The 15,132-nt window shown below is 41.7% G+C and overlaps 1 protein-coding gene across 1 annotated transcript; it reads right to left on the reverse strand.

The window, feature by feature from the left end:
- Positions 1–11,839: 11,839 nt before the first annotated feature.
- On the reverse strand, positions 11,840–13,651 carry LOC122723666 (cytochrome P450 83B1-like). Its single transcript, XM_043956637.1, has 2 exons — positions 12,700–13,651; positions 11,840–12,500 (listed from the first exon to the last, which is right to left on the reverse strand). Exons 1-2 carry the CDS (start codon positions 13,576–13,578, stop codon positions 11,889–11,891), a joined length of 1,491 nt encoding a protein of 496 aa, XP_043812572.1. The 5' UTR covers positions 13,579–13,651; the 3' UTR covers positions 11,840–11,888.
- Positions 13,652–15,132: the final 1,481 nt, after the last annotated feature.

The raw sequence follows: 15,132 nt of genomic DNA on the forward strand, positions 1-15,132 counted from the left end.
GGCAGCTGTTATCTTTGCACTTAAGATGTGGAGGCATTACCTCTATGGGGTAAAATGTGAAATCTATACAGATCATAAGAGCCTGCAGCACATCTTAAGTCAGAGAGAGTTAAACTTGAGGCAGAGACGGTGGGTAGAATTGCTCAGTGATTATGATTGTAAGATCCAGTATCATCCGGGCAAGGCTAATGTTGTAGCTGATGCCTTAAGCCGAAAATCACTTGGCAGTTTATCCCACATTGCAGTAGAGAGAAGACCGGTGGTGAAGGATTTCTATAAGCTCGTGGAAGAAGGGTTACAGTTGCAGTTATCTGGTACAGGTGCTTTGATCGCACAAATGAGAGTGACACCAGTGTTTCTAGAGCAAGTGGCTCTGAAACAGCACGAAGACCCCGAGTTAGTGAAGATTGCCAGGACTGTTCAGTCTGGCAATAGTACAGAGTTCAGATTTGACGGTGAAGGGATTCTTCGCCATGGTAAGAGGTTATGTGTACCAGATGATAGCAGTTTGAAGGCAGACATTATGAGGGAAGCTCATAATACGCGGTATAGCATTCACCCAGGAGCTACCAAGATGTATCAAGATCTGAGAAGGGTCTATTGGTGGCCAGCAATGAAGAGAGAAGTGGCACAGTTCGTGTCAGCCTGCGAGACATGTCAAAGGGTGAAGCTAGAGCACCAGAAGCCGGCTGGAATGCTTAACCCACATGGGAGAACATAGCTATGGATTTTGTAGTGGGGTTACCGGCGACGTCTAACAGATTAGACTCCATATGGGTGATTGTGGATAGACTCACTAAATAGAGAGAAAACTCTTGCAGGGCCAGAGTTAGTTGAGATAACCAGCAAGTTAGTGCCTATCATCAGAGAAAGGATCAGAACAGCTGTAAGCAGACAGAAAAGCTATGCAGACATCCGTAGGAAGCAGATAGAGTTCCAGGAGGGGGATATGGTATTGCTGAAGGTGTCTCCGATGAAAGGAGTGGTTCGGTTTGGAAAGAAGGGTAAACTAGCCCCACGGTACATTGGTCCCTTTGAGATCTTGCAGAAGATCGGGCCTGTGTCGTATAAGCTAGATTTACCAGCTTCTATGGAAAGAATTCACCCGGTATTCCATGTTTCTATGTTGAGAAAATTTGTGTCAGATCCAGAGAAGGTTCTTAGTGAACCTGAGGTGGAAATCTTAAGTGATCTCACCTATGTAGAGCAGCCAGTGCGGATCCTTGACACCCAGATCAGAAAGCTGAGAAACAAGGAGATACCAATGGTGAAAGTGCTGTGGAACCACCACAACCTAGAAGAGTGCACGTGGGAGACTCGGGAGTCCATGCTCCAGCAATACCCATATCTGTTTTAAGGTTAGTTTTTCCCCTTTTCTATGTGTTTATGTTGTGTTAGGGGCATTCGGGGACGAATGTTCTTAAGGAGGGGAGAATGTAATACCCGGCTCGAGTCCGGCATCGGAATTCCTGTAGTCCGGTGGAATCTCGGGTGTCGGAACCCTCGAGAAGGGTAATGCATATGTTTTCCAAGGTATTTTCACTTGTTTTCATGTTTTGAAGTGTTAAAAGACTTGAGTTTTGAAAGAAAAGCAACAAGGGAGAAATGCAAAGGTTCGGCCGCCGAAGGTAACTTTCGGCCGCCGAACATTGCATGGTTGCGGCTTCACGTTCGGCTGCCGAAGGTGGTCTGGCCAGCCACCTATAAAAGGGCCAAGGGTCGGTGGAAGGAGGTTATTTCTCCTCCACTTGCAGCCAGAGGTGAGTTCCAGCCTCTCCTACGTTGACTTTCATGTTTTCCATGATTTTCATCAAATCTGTCATGAGTTTTAAGAGTTTTGGTGACTTTTGAAGGTTTTGAGCAAAAGAACCAAGTTTTGAAGCTTGGAGCTTTGGAAGAGCTTTTCTTCATATCTCCACGTTAGGATCCTTCAGCCTCAAGTTGTGTAAAAGGTAAGTGAAGATCCTGAGCTTCTTTGATGATTTTGAAAGGTTTTATGGAGTTTGTATGGGTAGTATGCATGTTTAGGTTTAGGTGAGTTTTTGGTGATTTGTGATGTTCAAGCATGTTTAAGTGTTATGTGCTATGTTTGTTTGGGGTTTTAGGGTAGGTTTAGACCCCTTTGTGCATATATATGTGTATATGCTAGTTGGGAGTAGTTGCTATGCATGTTTGTAGGTTTTTGGGCAAAGTTTGCATGAAACAGAGCAGGGTTCTGTCCTTCGGGCAAAACCAGGTTCGGCCGCCGAAGGAAGGTTCGGCCGCCGAACCCCTTGTGGAGGCAGTTCGGCTGCCAAAGGTTGCCCCCGAAAGCTAGGCTTTCGGTTTAGAAAGAGCCTTTCGGCCGCCGAAAGAGGGAGTTCGGCCGCCGAAAGTGTGTGAGTTTCGTCTCTGGACGAGACCTTCGGCCGCCGAAGGTGCCGCCGAACATGCTTGAGTTTCGTCTCTGGAGTAGGGTTTCGGCCGCCGAACCTGCCGCCGAAAGTACCCTGTCCAGCTTTCTTTTGCATGTTTTATGTGTTGGTTTTAGGAGTGTTTAGAGGGGTTTTAGGGAGTTTCTTAGAGATGTTCTTGAGTGAGTTTAGTCCCTCATTTGCGTCCACCTGTGTAGGTACGGACCAGAGGAATCAGGGAGGTCAGCAGTGAGTCCAGTGTCAGAACCTGCAGAGTCAGTTCAGAGAGAACTACAGGTGAGTGGAATTTAACTTAATGTTTTAATCTGAGAACTGACTATTTTATCATGCTTCATGCATCATGAATATGCTATAGGGTGAGTGCATTAGTGTACACAAAGATGATGCATTGCATTTATCCTTGTACTTGGCATTGCTCCTTGTACATTGCTTATGTGAGACGGCACGGACTTCGTGAGGATTCATTAGCCCTCAGAGGAAAGACCTGGAACAGCCCTACGGGGACCAGGCACATATATAAAGACCTGGAACAGCCCTACGGGGACCAGGCACATGATACTTCGGTACCCCAGATGAGATAGAGGGAGTTTTGATCCATCCGGCCGAGGTTATGTGATTATGTGTTGCATTCCATGAGAGCATGTTTTATCACCTGTATTTGCCTATTCTACTCACTGGGCTATTGTAGCTCATCCCTCTCCCCTAATTCCAGTTGTGCAGGTTCAGAGGTCAGAGAGAACTCAGCAGGGTACAGGAAGAGTACAGAGTGGTGTACTAGCTAGTGTGGACATGTAAATGTATAGAGATGATGTATATGTACAATGTATAGAATGGTGCTTGATTGATAAGACTTGTAATCCCTTTGTGGAGTCACATGATCAGTTTATGTTTCTTTATTGTTGTATGTTTATGAGCAAAACCAGGCTTAACATGATGAGTTTGATCCGCCTAGGGCCATGAGGAGCTCTAGTAGGGATTAGTAGAGCACAGAGAGAGTGCATGCACAGGTTAAGCCTTGGAATAAAGAACAGTTTTATGTTTTTACAGCAAATGTATGATCATGTATGGGATTTCACAGGTATACAGATAGAATAGCAGGCTTACTACGGGTCCCGGCGACCTTAAGTCGATCTGGATCCTAGTGCCGGTGGCAGTTCGGTTTCCGGGCTGTTACAGTAGGTTGCTTAGGAAGGGATGTCAGGGGTATTTGGCTCATGTGAGAGAGCTTAGCAGTCAGGTTAGAGAGCCCGCCTCGGTGCCAGTGGTTAGAGAGTTCTTAGATGTGTTCCGAGACGAGCTGCCAGGTTTACCACCTGCTAGGGAGATAGAGTTCGAGATAGAACTGATGCATGGAACCCGACCGATCTCTATCCCTCCCTACAGGACGGCTCCAGCTGAGTTGAAAGAATTGAAAGAACAGTTGCAAGAGCTGGTAGAAAAGGGCTTCATTCGACCGAGCACCTCACCTTGGGGTGCACCAGTCTTGTTTGTCAGAAAGAAGGATGGATCCCTTAGGCTTTGTATCGACTACAGGCAGTTGAACAAAGTCACTACCAAGAATAAGTACCCGTTGCCTAGGATCGACGATCTATTCGACCAGCTAGCCGGAGCAGGTTGTTTCTCCAAAATAGATCTGAGATCGGGGTACCATCAACTAAGGATAAGGGAAGAAGATGTGCCAAAGACAGCTTTCAGGACCAGATATGGGCATTTCGAGTTCCTTGTAATGCCGTTCGGGTTAACCAACGCCCCTGCAGCATTCATGGATCTCATGAACAGAGTGTTTATGTAATACCCGGCTAGACTCCGGTATCGGAATCCCTACCGTCCGGTGGGATCTCGAACGTCGGAAATCTCTAGAAGGGTAAGAACATGTTTTATTAAAATGTTTTCATGTATTTTAATGTTTTAAGTATGAAAGAAAATGAGTTTTTGCATGAAAATAGCTTTGGAGGAAAACCCAGGTTCGGCCGCCGAAAGTCAAGTTCGGCCGCCGAACATTTGCTTGGATGCGGAGGCACATTCGGCCCCCGAACGTGGTCTGGCCAGCCACCTATAAAAGGGTCCCTTAGCCGAAAATGGGCGAGCTTTTTCTCCCCATTTCGGCCAAGGTGAGCATTCCGCCATCTTTCCCCAATCTTGAGTTTTTCCTTCCTTTTTCCATGATCTTTACAAGTTTATAACTTTGTTTTTGAAGATCTTTGAGCTTAGAACGAGTTTTGGAGCTTGGAGACCAAAAGTTGGAACTTCTCCCATCTCCAAGTTTAGATCTCCTCAACCCTCGATCTTCAAGAGGTAAGAGCCGATCTTAAGCTCAATGTATGATTTAAACAAGTTTTATGAAGTTTTAAGGGATAGAATGCATGTTAGAGTATATGTTGAACCTATGGGTTTTTATTGAGGTTTTGAACAATGTAGCTTGATTGTGTGTGATTGAAGTGTTGTAGATGGGGTATATGTATGTTTGAGGCCCCTAGGAACTTGTATGCATGCTTTGGTTGAAAAATATGCATGTTTGGAAGGTTTGGAGGCGAAATGTGCTAAAGGAGCCAAGTTTCTGCCCTTTGGCAGAAACCAGGTTCGGCAGCCGAAGGTACTTTCGGCCGCCGAACATGGCTGGGGAGGCAGGCCTTTCGGCTGCCGAAGTTGCCCCCGAAAAGAGACTTTCGTCTCTGTCTGGCACTTTCGGCCGCCGAAGGTGCCGCCGAACCTACCTGAGTTTCGTCTCTGTCCAGGACTTTCGGCCGCCGAAGGTGCCGCCGAAAGTGCCCTGTTCAGCCATTTCATGCATATCTCTATGTGATATTTTCAGGATGTTTTAGGGGGTTTTTGGGGAGTATATTAGAGTTGTAATTACGTATGTTTGGTCCCTCATTTGAGTCCACCTGTGTAGGTTCGGACCCGAGGAACCGAGGACCCCAGCAGTGAGTTCAGCTGCTTCGGTGTTGTCAGAGTCAGCCAGAGGTGAGTGGAACTAAACTTAATCTTTTAAATTAAATGTTTTATCATGTATCATGCATCATGATTATGCAATAGGATGATTGCATTAGTTTTCACGAATATGCCGCATCGCATAAATTGTTGTTGATGTGGGTGAATGTTGGATGACCCAATTAGTCCAAGACAGGAAGACCAGGACCCCATGCTACGGCCTGGCACAGAGTAAGAAAGACCAGGCCCCAGTCTACAGGCTTGGCACAGAGTAAGGCACGGTTATGGGACTCGAAGACCAGGAGCCCAGAGGAGGCCCTGGAAAATGGTAAGTAATGTATGTATGACAGGAAGACCAGGACCCCATGCTACGGCCTGGCACAGAGTTAACTTGGACTATTTGGTGACAAGTTCACCCAACCCTTATGTGAATTGTTTGTGTTATGATGCATTTTCATAGAGCATAGTGTTAATGTGTTTTACTAGCTCTACTCACTGGGCTTTTAGCTCACCCCTCTCCCTTTACCCCCAGGCTTACAGGTACAGGATATAGTGCGGGAGTCCGGATAGAGTAAAGAAGTCATGCTTATGTAACAGATAGCAATGGACATGATCAAATTGTAATGTAAAAGTACAGTATAGTTATGTAATGAGTTTTATGGATGTTAGTGTGTGCTTGACCATAGAATGTTGTATCCCTTGTTATACATGATCTTAGAGATTTTAATGATGTTTATGTAAACCAGCTCAACACAGGTTATGTTACCCTTTGAGGGCACAGATGAGATCCCACAGAGGGATCAAAGTTATGTTCATATTTATGCACCGGTTGAGTTTGGTTGATGAGTATGAAAAGAAAAGTTTAAATTTTTATGCATGTTATTGATCATGTATGGGATTTATACAGGTTCACAGGTTTTATGTCAGGCTTGCTACGGGTCCCGGCGGCCTTAAGTCGACCCGGATCCTAGCGCCGGTAGCGGTCCGATTTTCGGGTCGTTACAGTTTAGCCAATACCTGGATCACTTCGTTATTGTCTTCATAGATGATATCTTAGTGTATTCCAGGAATGCAGAGGAGCATGCCCATCATATGCGGTTGGTCTTGCAGACCTTGAGGGAACATGACTTGTATGCCAAGTTCTCTAAATGTGAGTTCTGGCTGAGGAGCATTTCGTTCTTGGGGCATGTAGTGTCAGAGAATGGGATTGAGGTGGACCCCAAGAAGACAGAAACTGTGGCTAACTGGCCTAGACCCACTTCAGTGACGGAGATCAGAAGTTTCTTGGGTTTGGCAGGTTACTACAGGAGGTTCGTTCAGGACTTCTCGAAAATAGCAGCTCCTCTGACCAGACTAACCAGGAAGAATCAGAAGTTTCTGTGGACCGACCAGTGCGAAGAGAGTTTTGAAAAGCTTAAGAAGAGGTTGACTTCAGCACCAGTTTTAGCACTGCCATCTAGTGATGAGGACTTTACAGTCTTTTGTGATGCGTCCCGGGTGGGACTGGGTTGTGTACTGATGCAGAATGAGAGGGTGATTGCTTATGCTTCTAGGCAGCTGAAGAAGCATGAGTTGAATTACCCCACGTATGACCTTGAGATGGCAGCAGTAATCTTTGCACTCAAGATGTGGAGGCACTACCTCTATGGGGTAAAATGTGAGATCTTCACAGATCATAAAAGCCTGCAGTACATCCTGAGTCAAAGAGATTTGAACTTGAGACAGAGGAGATGGGTAGAGTTGCTGAGTGACTATGATTGCAAGATTCAGTATCATCCGGGTAAGGCGAATGTCGTGGCAGACGCCCTAAGCCGGAAGTCACTAGGCAGTCTATCCCACATCATGGCAGAGAGGAGACCAGTGATGAAGGAGTTTTACAAGCTCATTGATGAGGGGCTACAATTGGAGTTGTCTGGTACAGGTGCTTTAGTGGCCCAGATGAGAGTGACACCTGTGTTTCTGGAGCAAGTGGCTCAGAAACAGCATAAGGACCCGGAGTTAGTAAAGATTGCCAGGACCGTTCAGTCAGGCAAAGACAGTGAGTTCAGATTTGACAGTAAGGGGATCCTCCGCTATGGGAGCAGACTTTGTGTACCAGATGACATAGGGCTAAAAGGAGACATTATGAGAGAGGCTCATAATGCAAGATACAGCATTCACCCCGGAGCCACCAAGATGTATCAAGATCTGAAGAAAGTTTACTGGTGGCCAGCGATGAAGAAAGAAGTGGCACAGTTTGTGTCAGCCTGCGAAGTGTGTCAGAGGGTGAAGCTGGAACATCAGAAGCCGGCTGGAATGCTTAACCCGCTACCTATTCCAGAGTGGAAATGGGAGAATATCGCTATGGACTTCGTAGTGGGGTTACCGGCGGCGTCCAACAGAGTGGACTCCATATGGGTGATTGTGGACAGACTCACCAAATCTGCTCACTTCATTCCTGTCAGGAGTGGCTACTCTGTGGACAAGTTGGCGCAGGTATATGTGGATGAGATCGTCAGGCTGCATGGGGTTCCTGTTTTAATAGTGTCTGATAGAGGGCCCTAGTTCACCTTCAGGTTTTGGCGGAGTCTGCAGAATGCCATGGGTACTAGATTGGATTTCAGTACTGCCTTCCACCCCCAGACGGACGGACAGTCCGAGAGGACCATCCAGACTATCGAGGATATGCTTAGAATGTGTGTGCTGGACTTTGGCGGTTCTTGGAGGCAGCATCTACCTTTGGTGGAGTTTGCCTACAATAACAGCCATCATGCTAGCATCGGGATGGCTCCATATGAAGCTTTATATGGAAGGAAGTGCAGGTCACCTGTTTGCTGGGAAGAAGTTGGAGAAAAGGCCTTGGCAGGGCCTGAGCTAGTAGAGATTACCAGCAGGGTGGTACCCATAATCAGAGAAAGAATCAAGACTGCTGCAAGCAGACAGAAGAGTTATGCAGACATCCGCAGAAGACAGGTAGAGTTTCAGGAGGGGGATCTGGTATTGCTCAAGGTGTCTCCAATGAAAGGAGTGGTTCGGTTCGGAAGGAAAGGTAAACTGGCTCCACGGTAAATCGGACCCTTTGAAGTCTTGCAAAAGATTGGGAATGTGTCGTACAAGCTGGATTTACCTGCTTCAATGGAAAGAATCCATCCAGTTTTCCATGTTTCCATGTTGAGGAAGTTCGTGTCAGATCCGGGCAAGGTTCTTAGTGAGCCTGATGTGGAGATCCAAGAAGATCTCACCTATGTTGAGCAGCCAGTACGGATTCTTGACACCCAGATCAGGAAGCTGAGAAACAAGGAAATCCCGATGGTGAAAGTCCTTTGGAACCACCACAATATGGAAGAATGCACTTGGGAGACACGGGAGTCCATGCTCCAGCAATACCCTTATCTTTTCTAAGGTTAGTTCTTTGTGAGTTTTATGTGTTTTACGTGTATGATATGTTGTATGCTTTGCATGTGCTAGTTGAGGAACATTCGGGGACGAATGTTCTTAAAGAGGGAGAATGTAATATCCGGCTAGACTCCGGTATCAGAATTCCTACCGTCCGGTGGAATCTCGGATGTCGGAAGCCTCTAGTAGGGTAGAAATATGTTTTCATAAAATGTTTTAATGTTTTTTCATGGTTTTAAGTAAAGAGGAAATGAGTTTTTGAATGAAAACAACCTTGGAGGAAAATCCAGGTTCGGCCGCCGAACCTCAAGTTCGGCCGCCGAACATGCAGGCATTTTGGGTGTGCCTTAGGCCCCCGAAGGCATAGGTTGAGGAAAGTCCAGGTTCGGCCGCCGAACCTCAAGTTCGGCTGCTGAACATGGCATGCATGCGGAGGCACGTTCGGCCCCCGAACGTGGCCTGGCCAGCCACTATAAAAGGGTCCCTTAGCCGAAAACGGGAGAGTTTTTCTCCCCATTGTCGGCCAAGGTGAGCTCTCCGCCGTTCCTCACCATTCCTTGAGTTTTCCTTCAAATCTTTCAAGATTTTCACAAGTTTTTGCTTTGTTTTGAAGATTTTCGAGTTTAAAGCAAGTTTTGGAGCTTTGAGGTTCAAGAACTCAAAAATCTCCCACCTCCGAGTTTAAGACGTCTCTCTCTCGATCTTCAAGAGGTAAGAGCCGATCTTAAGCTCATTTCATGTTTAAAGTAAGTTTTATGCAAGATCTATGGGGTAGAATGCATGTTTAGCTCATAGTTAGGTTTTTGAGTTAATGTTATGTTTTGAGCAATGTATGTTGGATTTGTGTTGTCGTTGTGTGTTGTAGTTGGGGTTTAAGTTAGTTTGAAGCCCCTAGGAGCCAATGTATGTATATTTGCATGTTTTGGTTGAGCTAAATGCATGATTGGAAGTTTTGGAGGCAAATGTGCTTAAAGGAGCCAAGTTTCTGCCCTTTGGCAGAAACCAGGTTCGGCAGCCGAAGAAACTTTCGGCCGCCGAACATGGCTGGGGAGGCAGGCCTTTCGGCTGCCGAAGTTGCCCCCGAAAAGAGACTTTCGTCTCTGTCTGGGACTTTCGGCCGCCGAAGGTGCCGCCGAACCTGCCCTGTTCTGCCTTCCTTTGCATGTTTTTGCATGATTGTTTTGAGGTGTTTTAGGGGGTTTTTGGGGGATGTTTTTAGAGTTATGTTCTAGTTGTTTGGTCCCTCATTTGAGTCCACCTGTGTAGGTTCGGATCCGAGGAACCGAGGACCCCAGCAGTGAGTTAGCTGCATCAGTCTTTATCAGAGCTAGCTAGAGGTGAGTAGAATAAACCTTTATGTTTTAAAGCAAATGAATTATACAGTTGAGCATGTTCATGCATCATGAATGCCATGTGATGAATTAGGTTGTTTGCATTAGAAATCACGAATATGTTGCATTGCATTTATGATGTTGATGTGGATTGGTTATTGAATGATCCTTTAGTCCTCATATGGTATGATGATGCTACGGCATGATATGGTATGGAAGTCCAGGTTGTACCCATTCTACGTCCCTGGCACTATGTAAGAGAAAGTCCAGGTTGTACCCATTCTACGTCCCTGGCATATTAGTATGCATGATATGTTATGTTAAGAGAAAGACCGGTTGTACCCATTCTACGTCCCGACACTTTGGAATGTAGAGGACTATTGGTGACAATACCATCCAAGATGTGATTTGTTGTGATGTGTTGCATTACATGATGGCATGAGATTTAAATGTTGTTTTCTATTATTCTGCTCACTGGGCTCTAGTAGCTCACCCCTTTTCCCTAATCCCCCAGGATTGCAGGTACGGGCTAGACAGAGAAGTCAAGAAGAGTAAAGTCTTATGTTTGTAATAGATAGATAGTGGACATGGTAAATTGTATAATGATGTAAAGTTAAATAGTTATGTTATGTATAATGATATTGAGGTTTAGAAGCGTGCTTGACCATAGTTTATTGTAATCCCTTGTCGATACATGATCTTAATGTCTAATGATGTTTATGTTTAACCAACTCAACTTATGATGTATCGCCCATTGGGGCATTGATGAGATCCCACAGAGGGATCAAGTTTATGATTATGGCTATGTTTAGTGCATGCACAGGTTGAGTTTGGCGTACGAGGAATGAATGCCAGAAAAGTTTTTAATTTTTACGTATGATTGTTGATCATGTATGGGATTGAACAGGTTTACAGGTTACATGTCAGGCTTGCTACGGGTCCCGGCGGCCTTAAGCCGATCTGGATCCTAGCACCGGTAGCGGTCCGATTTTCGGGTCGTTACAAGAGGGATATGGAGAGAATTTTCATTACCTTGTATCTCCTTCCAAACAAGCAGGAATCGATTGTACAACCAAAGTCCCCCATTCCCTATATTTTCAAAATCAACATTATTAAAAAATCGAAACAGATATCTTTTTGCCTCTAATTTCATAATAGATACCTCCTCTAAATGATGCCATAAATCTGTCAAAGAGGTCTGCATATTTTGAAAATTGATTGGATTGTATGTGAGAAACATCTATACCATACAGAAATCATAAGTGACGACTCTGGAGCTCTTAATAGGGATAACAACATCTTCTTCTCAATCGATAGTCAATTGACGCTGATCGTCTTTTATGAGAAAGGGAAAAGAAGTTAGGTTTAAGGAAGAGGAAAAGGCGAGAGTATCGAGACACAAAGCGACTACAGAGGGAAACTTACAAGAATAAATAGATTTTTATTAAAAAAGTAAAAATCGTAAAGGATTTCTAGCCACGTATATATCAAATTTAACTCATTATGAAGTAAACCATTTACCAAATAATATTTTTAATTATGTTTACTTATAATATAAAAATATATACATTAATTATAAAACAAAATTAAAAATTAAAAGTAACAAAAAAAAATTAAAAGTAACTATTTAGATTTTTTTATACAATTAAATATAATAGACTAATAGTACTAATAGTATAAATCAACTATTGTATGATATAATTTTCAAAGTAATTTTTATTTAAACTGAGCTGAATACATAATATAATTATATGAAATTTTATTTGAATTTCAAATGTAATCTCACATGCGGCTGACATGTCTTATTATAATTTCACATGTGCGCCGACAAGTCTTATTAGATATATTTCTTTGCCATCAAGCAGAGGTGCTCCCTCTTGTGCACAGCAATTCCTGGCAGGACATTATCGGTGTCTATGTCCTCCCTTTTCATCCCATCAGGCATTTCCCAATCAAATTTGTAAAGAAGATTAGCGAGTGAAAGCTCCACATTGGCAATTCCCATAAATATTCCAGGACAAATTCTCCTGCCAGCTCCAAATGGTATTAACTCATAATCCTGTCCTTTCATGTCAATACAAGTATCCAAAAATCTCTCTGGACGGAACTCCAATGGCTTCTCCCAAGCTTCAGGATCCCTCCCAATTGCCCATGCATTCACGTAAACTAGTGTTTTTTCAGCTATTTCATACTCACCTAAAGTGCACTTGTGAACTGTTTCTCTTGGGACTAGCAATGGAACTGTTGGTTGCAGTCTCATCATCTCTTTCACCACAGCTTTAAGATAAGGCAATTGTTGAATATCGTCTTCATCTACAAAACCCCTTTTCCCAATTAAGCTTCTTATTTCATCTTGAACTTTTTTCATTGTTTTAGGATTTTTCATTAGAAAACTCATAGCCCATATCACAGCAGCAGCACTTGTGTCTGTTCCTGCAACAAATACGTTCTACGTAGAGATGAAAAATGAAAATATAAGTTTTGGAACGAAGCTCAAAACTTAGAGAAATACAATTTGTGCCCATGCTAATTAATAAAGAATAATAATAAACTATTATCCTGCAATTGTGTTATTGCATATCTGTAAGGGTGAGGTCAGCAATAATAAAAATAATAACAAATAAAATATTGAGATAAGATAGCATTACCATGAGAATTGCTTTGATGTGCTCAAAAGTTAGTTGAACTTTAAATGAACGATCCCTCCAAAGCTGAAGTAAAACATCAAGAATGTCCTCATGCTGTGGCTTATGCCTCTTTGGATCGAGGTGTTCATCGATGAGTTCTTGGTAGAAAGCATCAAAATCATGGAAATTCTTTTCGAGTCTGGAGAGAAGTCCAGAGAATTTATCAACAATGCGACCGATGTAAGGAAAATAATCTGAAAAGAAGAATCCCACAAACATGGCCTGAGTTTCATTAAGCAACTCATGAAACCTCTTGGCTTCATTTCCTCCTTCCTCAAATCTCTTTCCAAAAGCAACTCTGCATATTGCAGCACTCGTAAGAGCCATCATTGCTTCAGTCAAGTTGACAGGTTTAGAAGCATCAGCTACTTTCAATATATTTTCAAGCATACGAGAAACTTCATCTTCTCTAATGGGACGAAACCCCTGGACTCGATTTGAGTTGAAGAGATAGACGACACAGATTTTTCTCATCTCTCTCCAATAAGCATCATAGGGTGCAAAAGCCAAATCTAAACCATTGTAGGATAATCTCTGCAGACCAAGCAAGGAAGGCCTGCTACAGAATTCAAGATCTTGGGTTTTCAAAACCTCTTTAGCCATTTTGGCTGAAGAGACTATTAGAGTTTGCTTGAAACCTAGTCTTAAGGACATGAGAGGTCCATACTGTTTGGAAAGCTGCCATAAATGTTTTTGAATGTTGGAGTTGTCAAGCTGGAAAAGGTTTCCTGCCAAGGGAAGACCCTTGGGACCAGGAGGGAGACGAGGTTTTCTTATGTGTATCTTGAGAAGAAACAAGAGGAAGATAGGGAGGAGGAGAAGGAAAATAAGCAACTCCATTTTGATCTGTAGAGATAAGTTGACAGAGACGAGGGTCTCTATATATAGAAAAGTTACATTCGAAAGTAAAGAGTACACGCTCAACTAGTTGAGATGTCTGCATAAATAGAAAAATTGCACTCAACAGAAATTTCGATACTAAGACTGTTTATTTATGAAAAATAATTTATACTTGAAAAATATTTTTTCATGATAAAATTTTGTAAAAAAGATTTTTTAATTGTTTAATTTTACTTATAAAAAATATATTAACAAATTTATATTTAAAAAATCTAATAAAAATTTTAAAATATAAAAAATTAATTAATTTTTATTATCAGAAAATTCTTTCTATTTACTTATTTTCTAAGTATCCTAAATATTAGAAATTGTGAATTTAAATTTACATATAAATACGTACACTGTGCGAAGAATTTATATGATTTCCATGACGTGGAATTATGGAATGCCATATAATTTTTCCAACTAATTTATATATGAGATTTAAACTTTAATTTTCCATTTTTTATCAAAGCACACTGCACACGTACTTGCATAATTATTGATGATGATTCGGTCATTTTTTCAGATAATAGATATGTAAAATAATAAAAATACTAAATGGTTTGAATTGCAAAATTTTCAATACTTAAATTAATAAGGGGTTTAAAACGAATTTAAAAAAAATATCAAAATATGAAGATTGTTTCTTTAATAATTTGTCGTAGTCTTATTTTAATAGAATATTAATTAATTATGTGATTGAATTCTAATATAACAAGAAATTCTGTTGTTTAAAATTTTAGTCTGGAATGAATTTTAAGAATCTATTTAATTTGAAATGAATAGTAAAGACATGCATTTAAAATTTTAAATCTTTCAAAATTCATGTGTTAGTATTAATTATAATGTATAGAAAAAATTTTTAAAATTTATATAATTCAACGGTATATTTATTTGAATGAGTATATTAAAAATACAAAATTTTTATTGTAATAAATAATAAACTAGTTATCTTTTTCAGACATATCATGTGTCATAGAGTAGAAGTTTAAATTTTGTATATTAAATTTCCTCTGATTTTGTCACGTTTTTCATACCAATTGAAAATAATAAGTATATTAAATAAGTTTTCCTCTATGATCATGTGTGGCTTGATACTCTCGTTTTTTTCTTTTTTTTAAATCTAACTTTTTCTTTTTTCTTTTTCATGGAAGACGATATGTGTCAATTGACTATCGATAAAGAAAAATGTGTTATTATCCCTATTAAGAACTCTAGAAATATTCCAATCGTCACTTGTAATTTCTGTATGGTGGGAATGTTTTTCACATACAATTTAATCAATTTTTAAAATATGCAGATCTCTTCGGTAGATTTATGACATCTTTTAGAGAGGTATCTATTATGGAATTAGAGACAAAAAGATATCTGTTTCGATTTTTTTAATAATGTTGATTTTGAAAATATAGGGAATGGGACCCTTGGTTGTACAATAGATTCATGCTTGTTTGGAAAGAGATACAAGGTAATGAAAATCCTTTCAATATCCCTCTAACTCATTCTGATTTTTGG

This window comes from Manihot esculenta, chromosome 5 (assembly GCF_001659605.2).
Source record: "Manihot esculenta cultivar AM560-2 chromosome 5, M.esculenta_v8, whole genome shotgun sequence".
Taxonomy (NCBI): domain Eukaryota; kingdom Viridiplantae; phylum Streptophyta; class Magnoliopsida; order Malpighiales; family Euphorbiaceae; genus Manihot; species Manihot esculenta.

Bases quoted from the DNA above. Each gene is read 5' to 3' on its own strand.
- LOC122723666 (XM_043956637.1), bottom strand. From the start codon at position 13,578: ATGGAGTTGCTTATTTTCCTTCTCCTCCTCCCTATCTTCCTCTTGTTT. The intron at 12,501-12,699 runs GTAATGCTATCT...ATCTCTACGTAG, and splicing joins ACATCAAAGCAATTCTCATG to AACGTATTTGTTGCAGGAAC.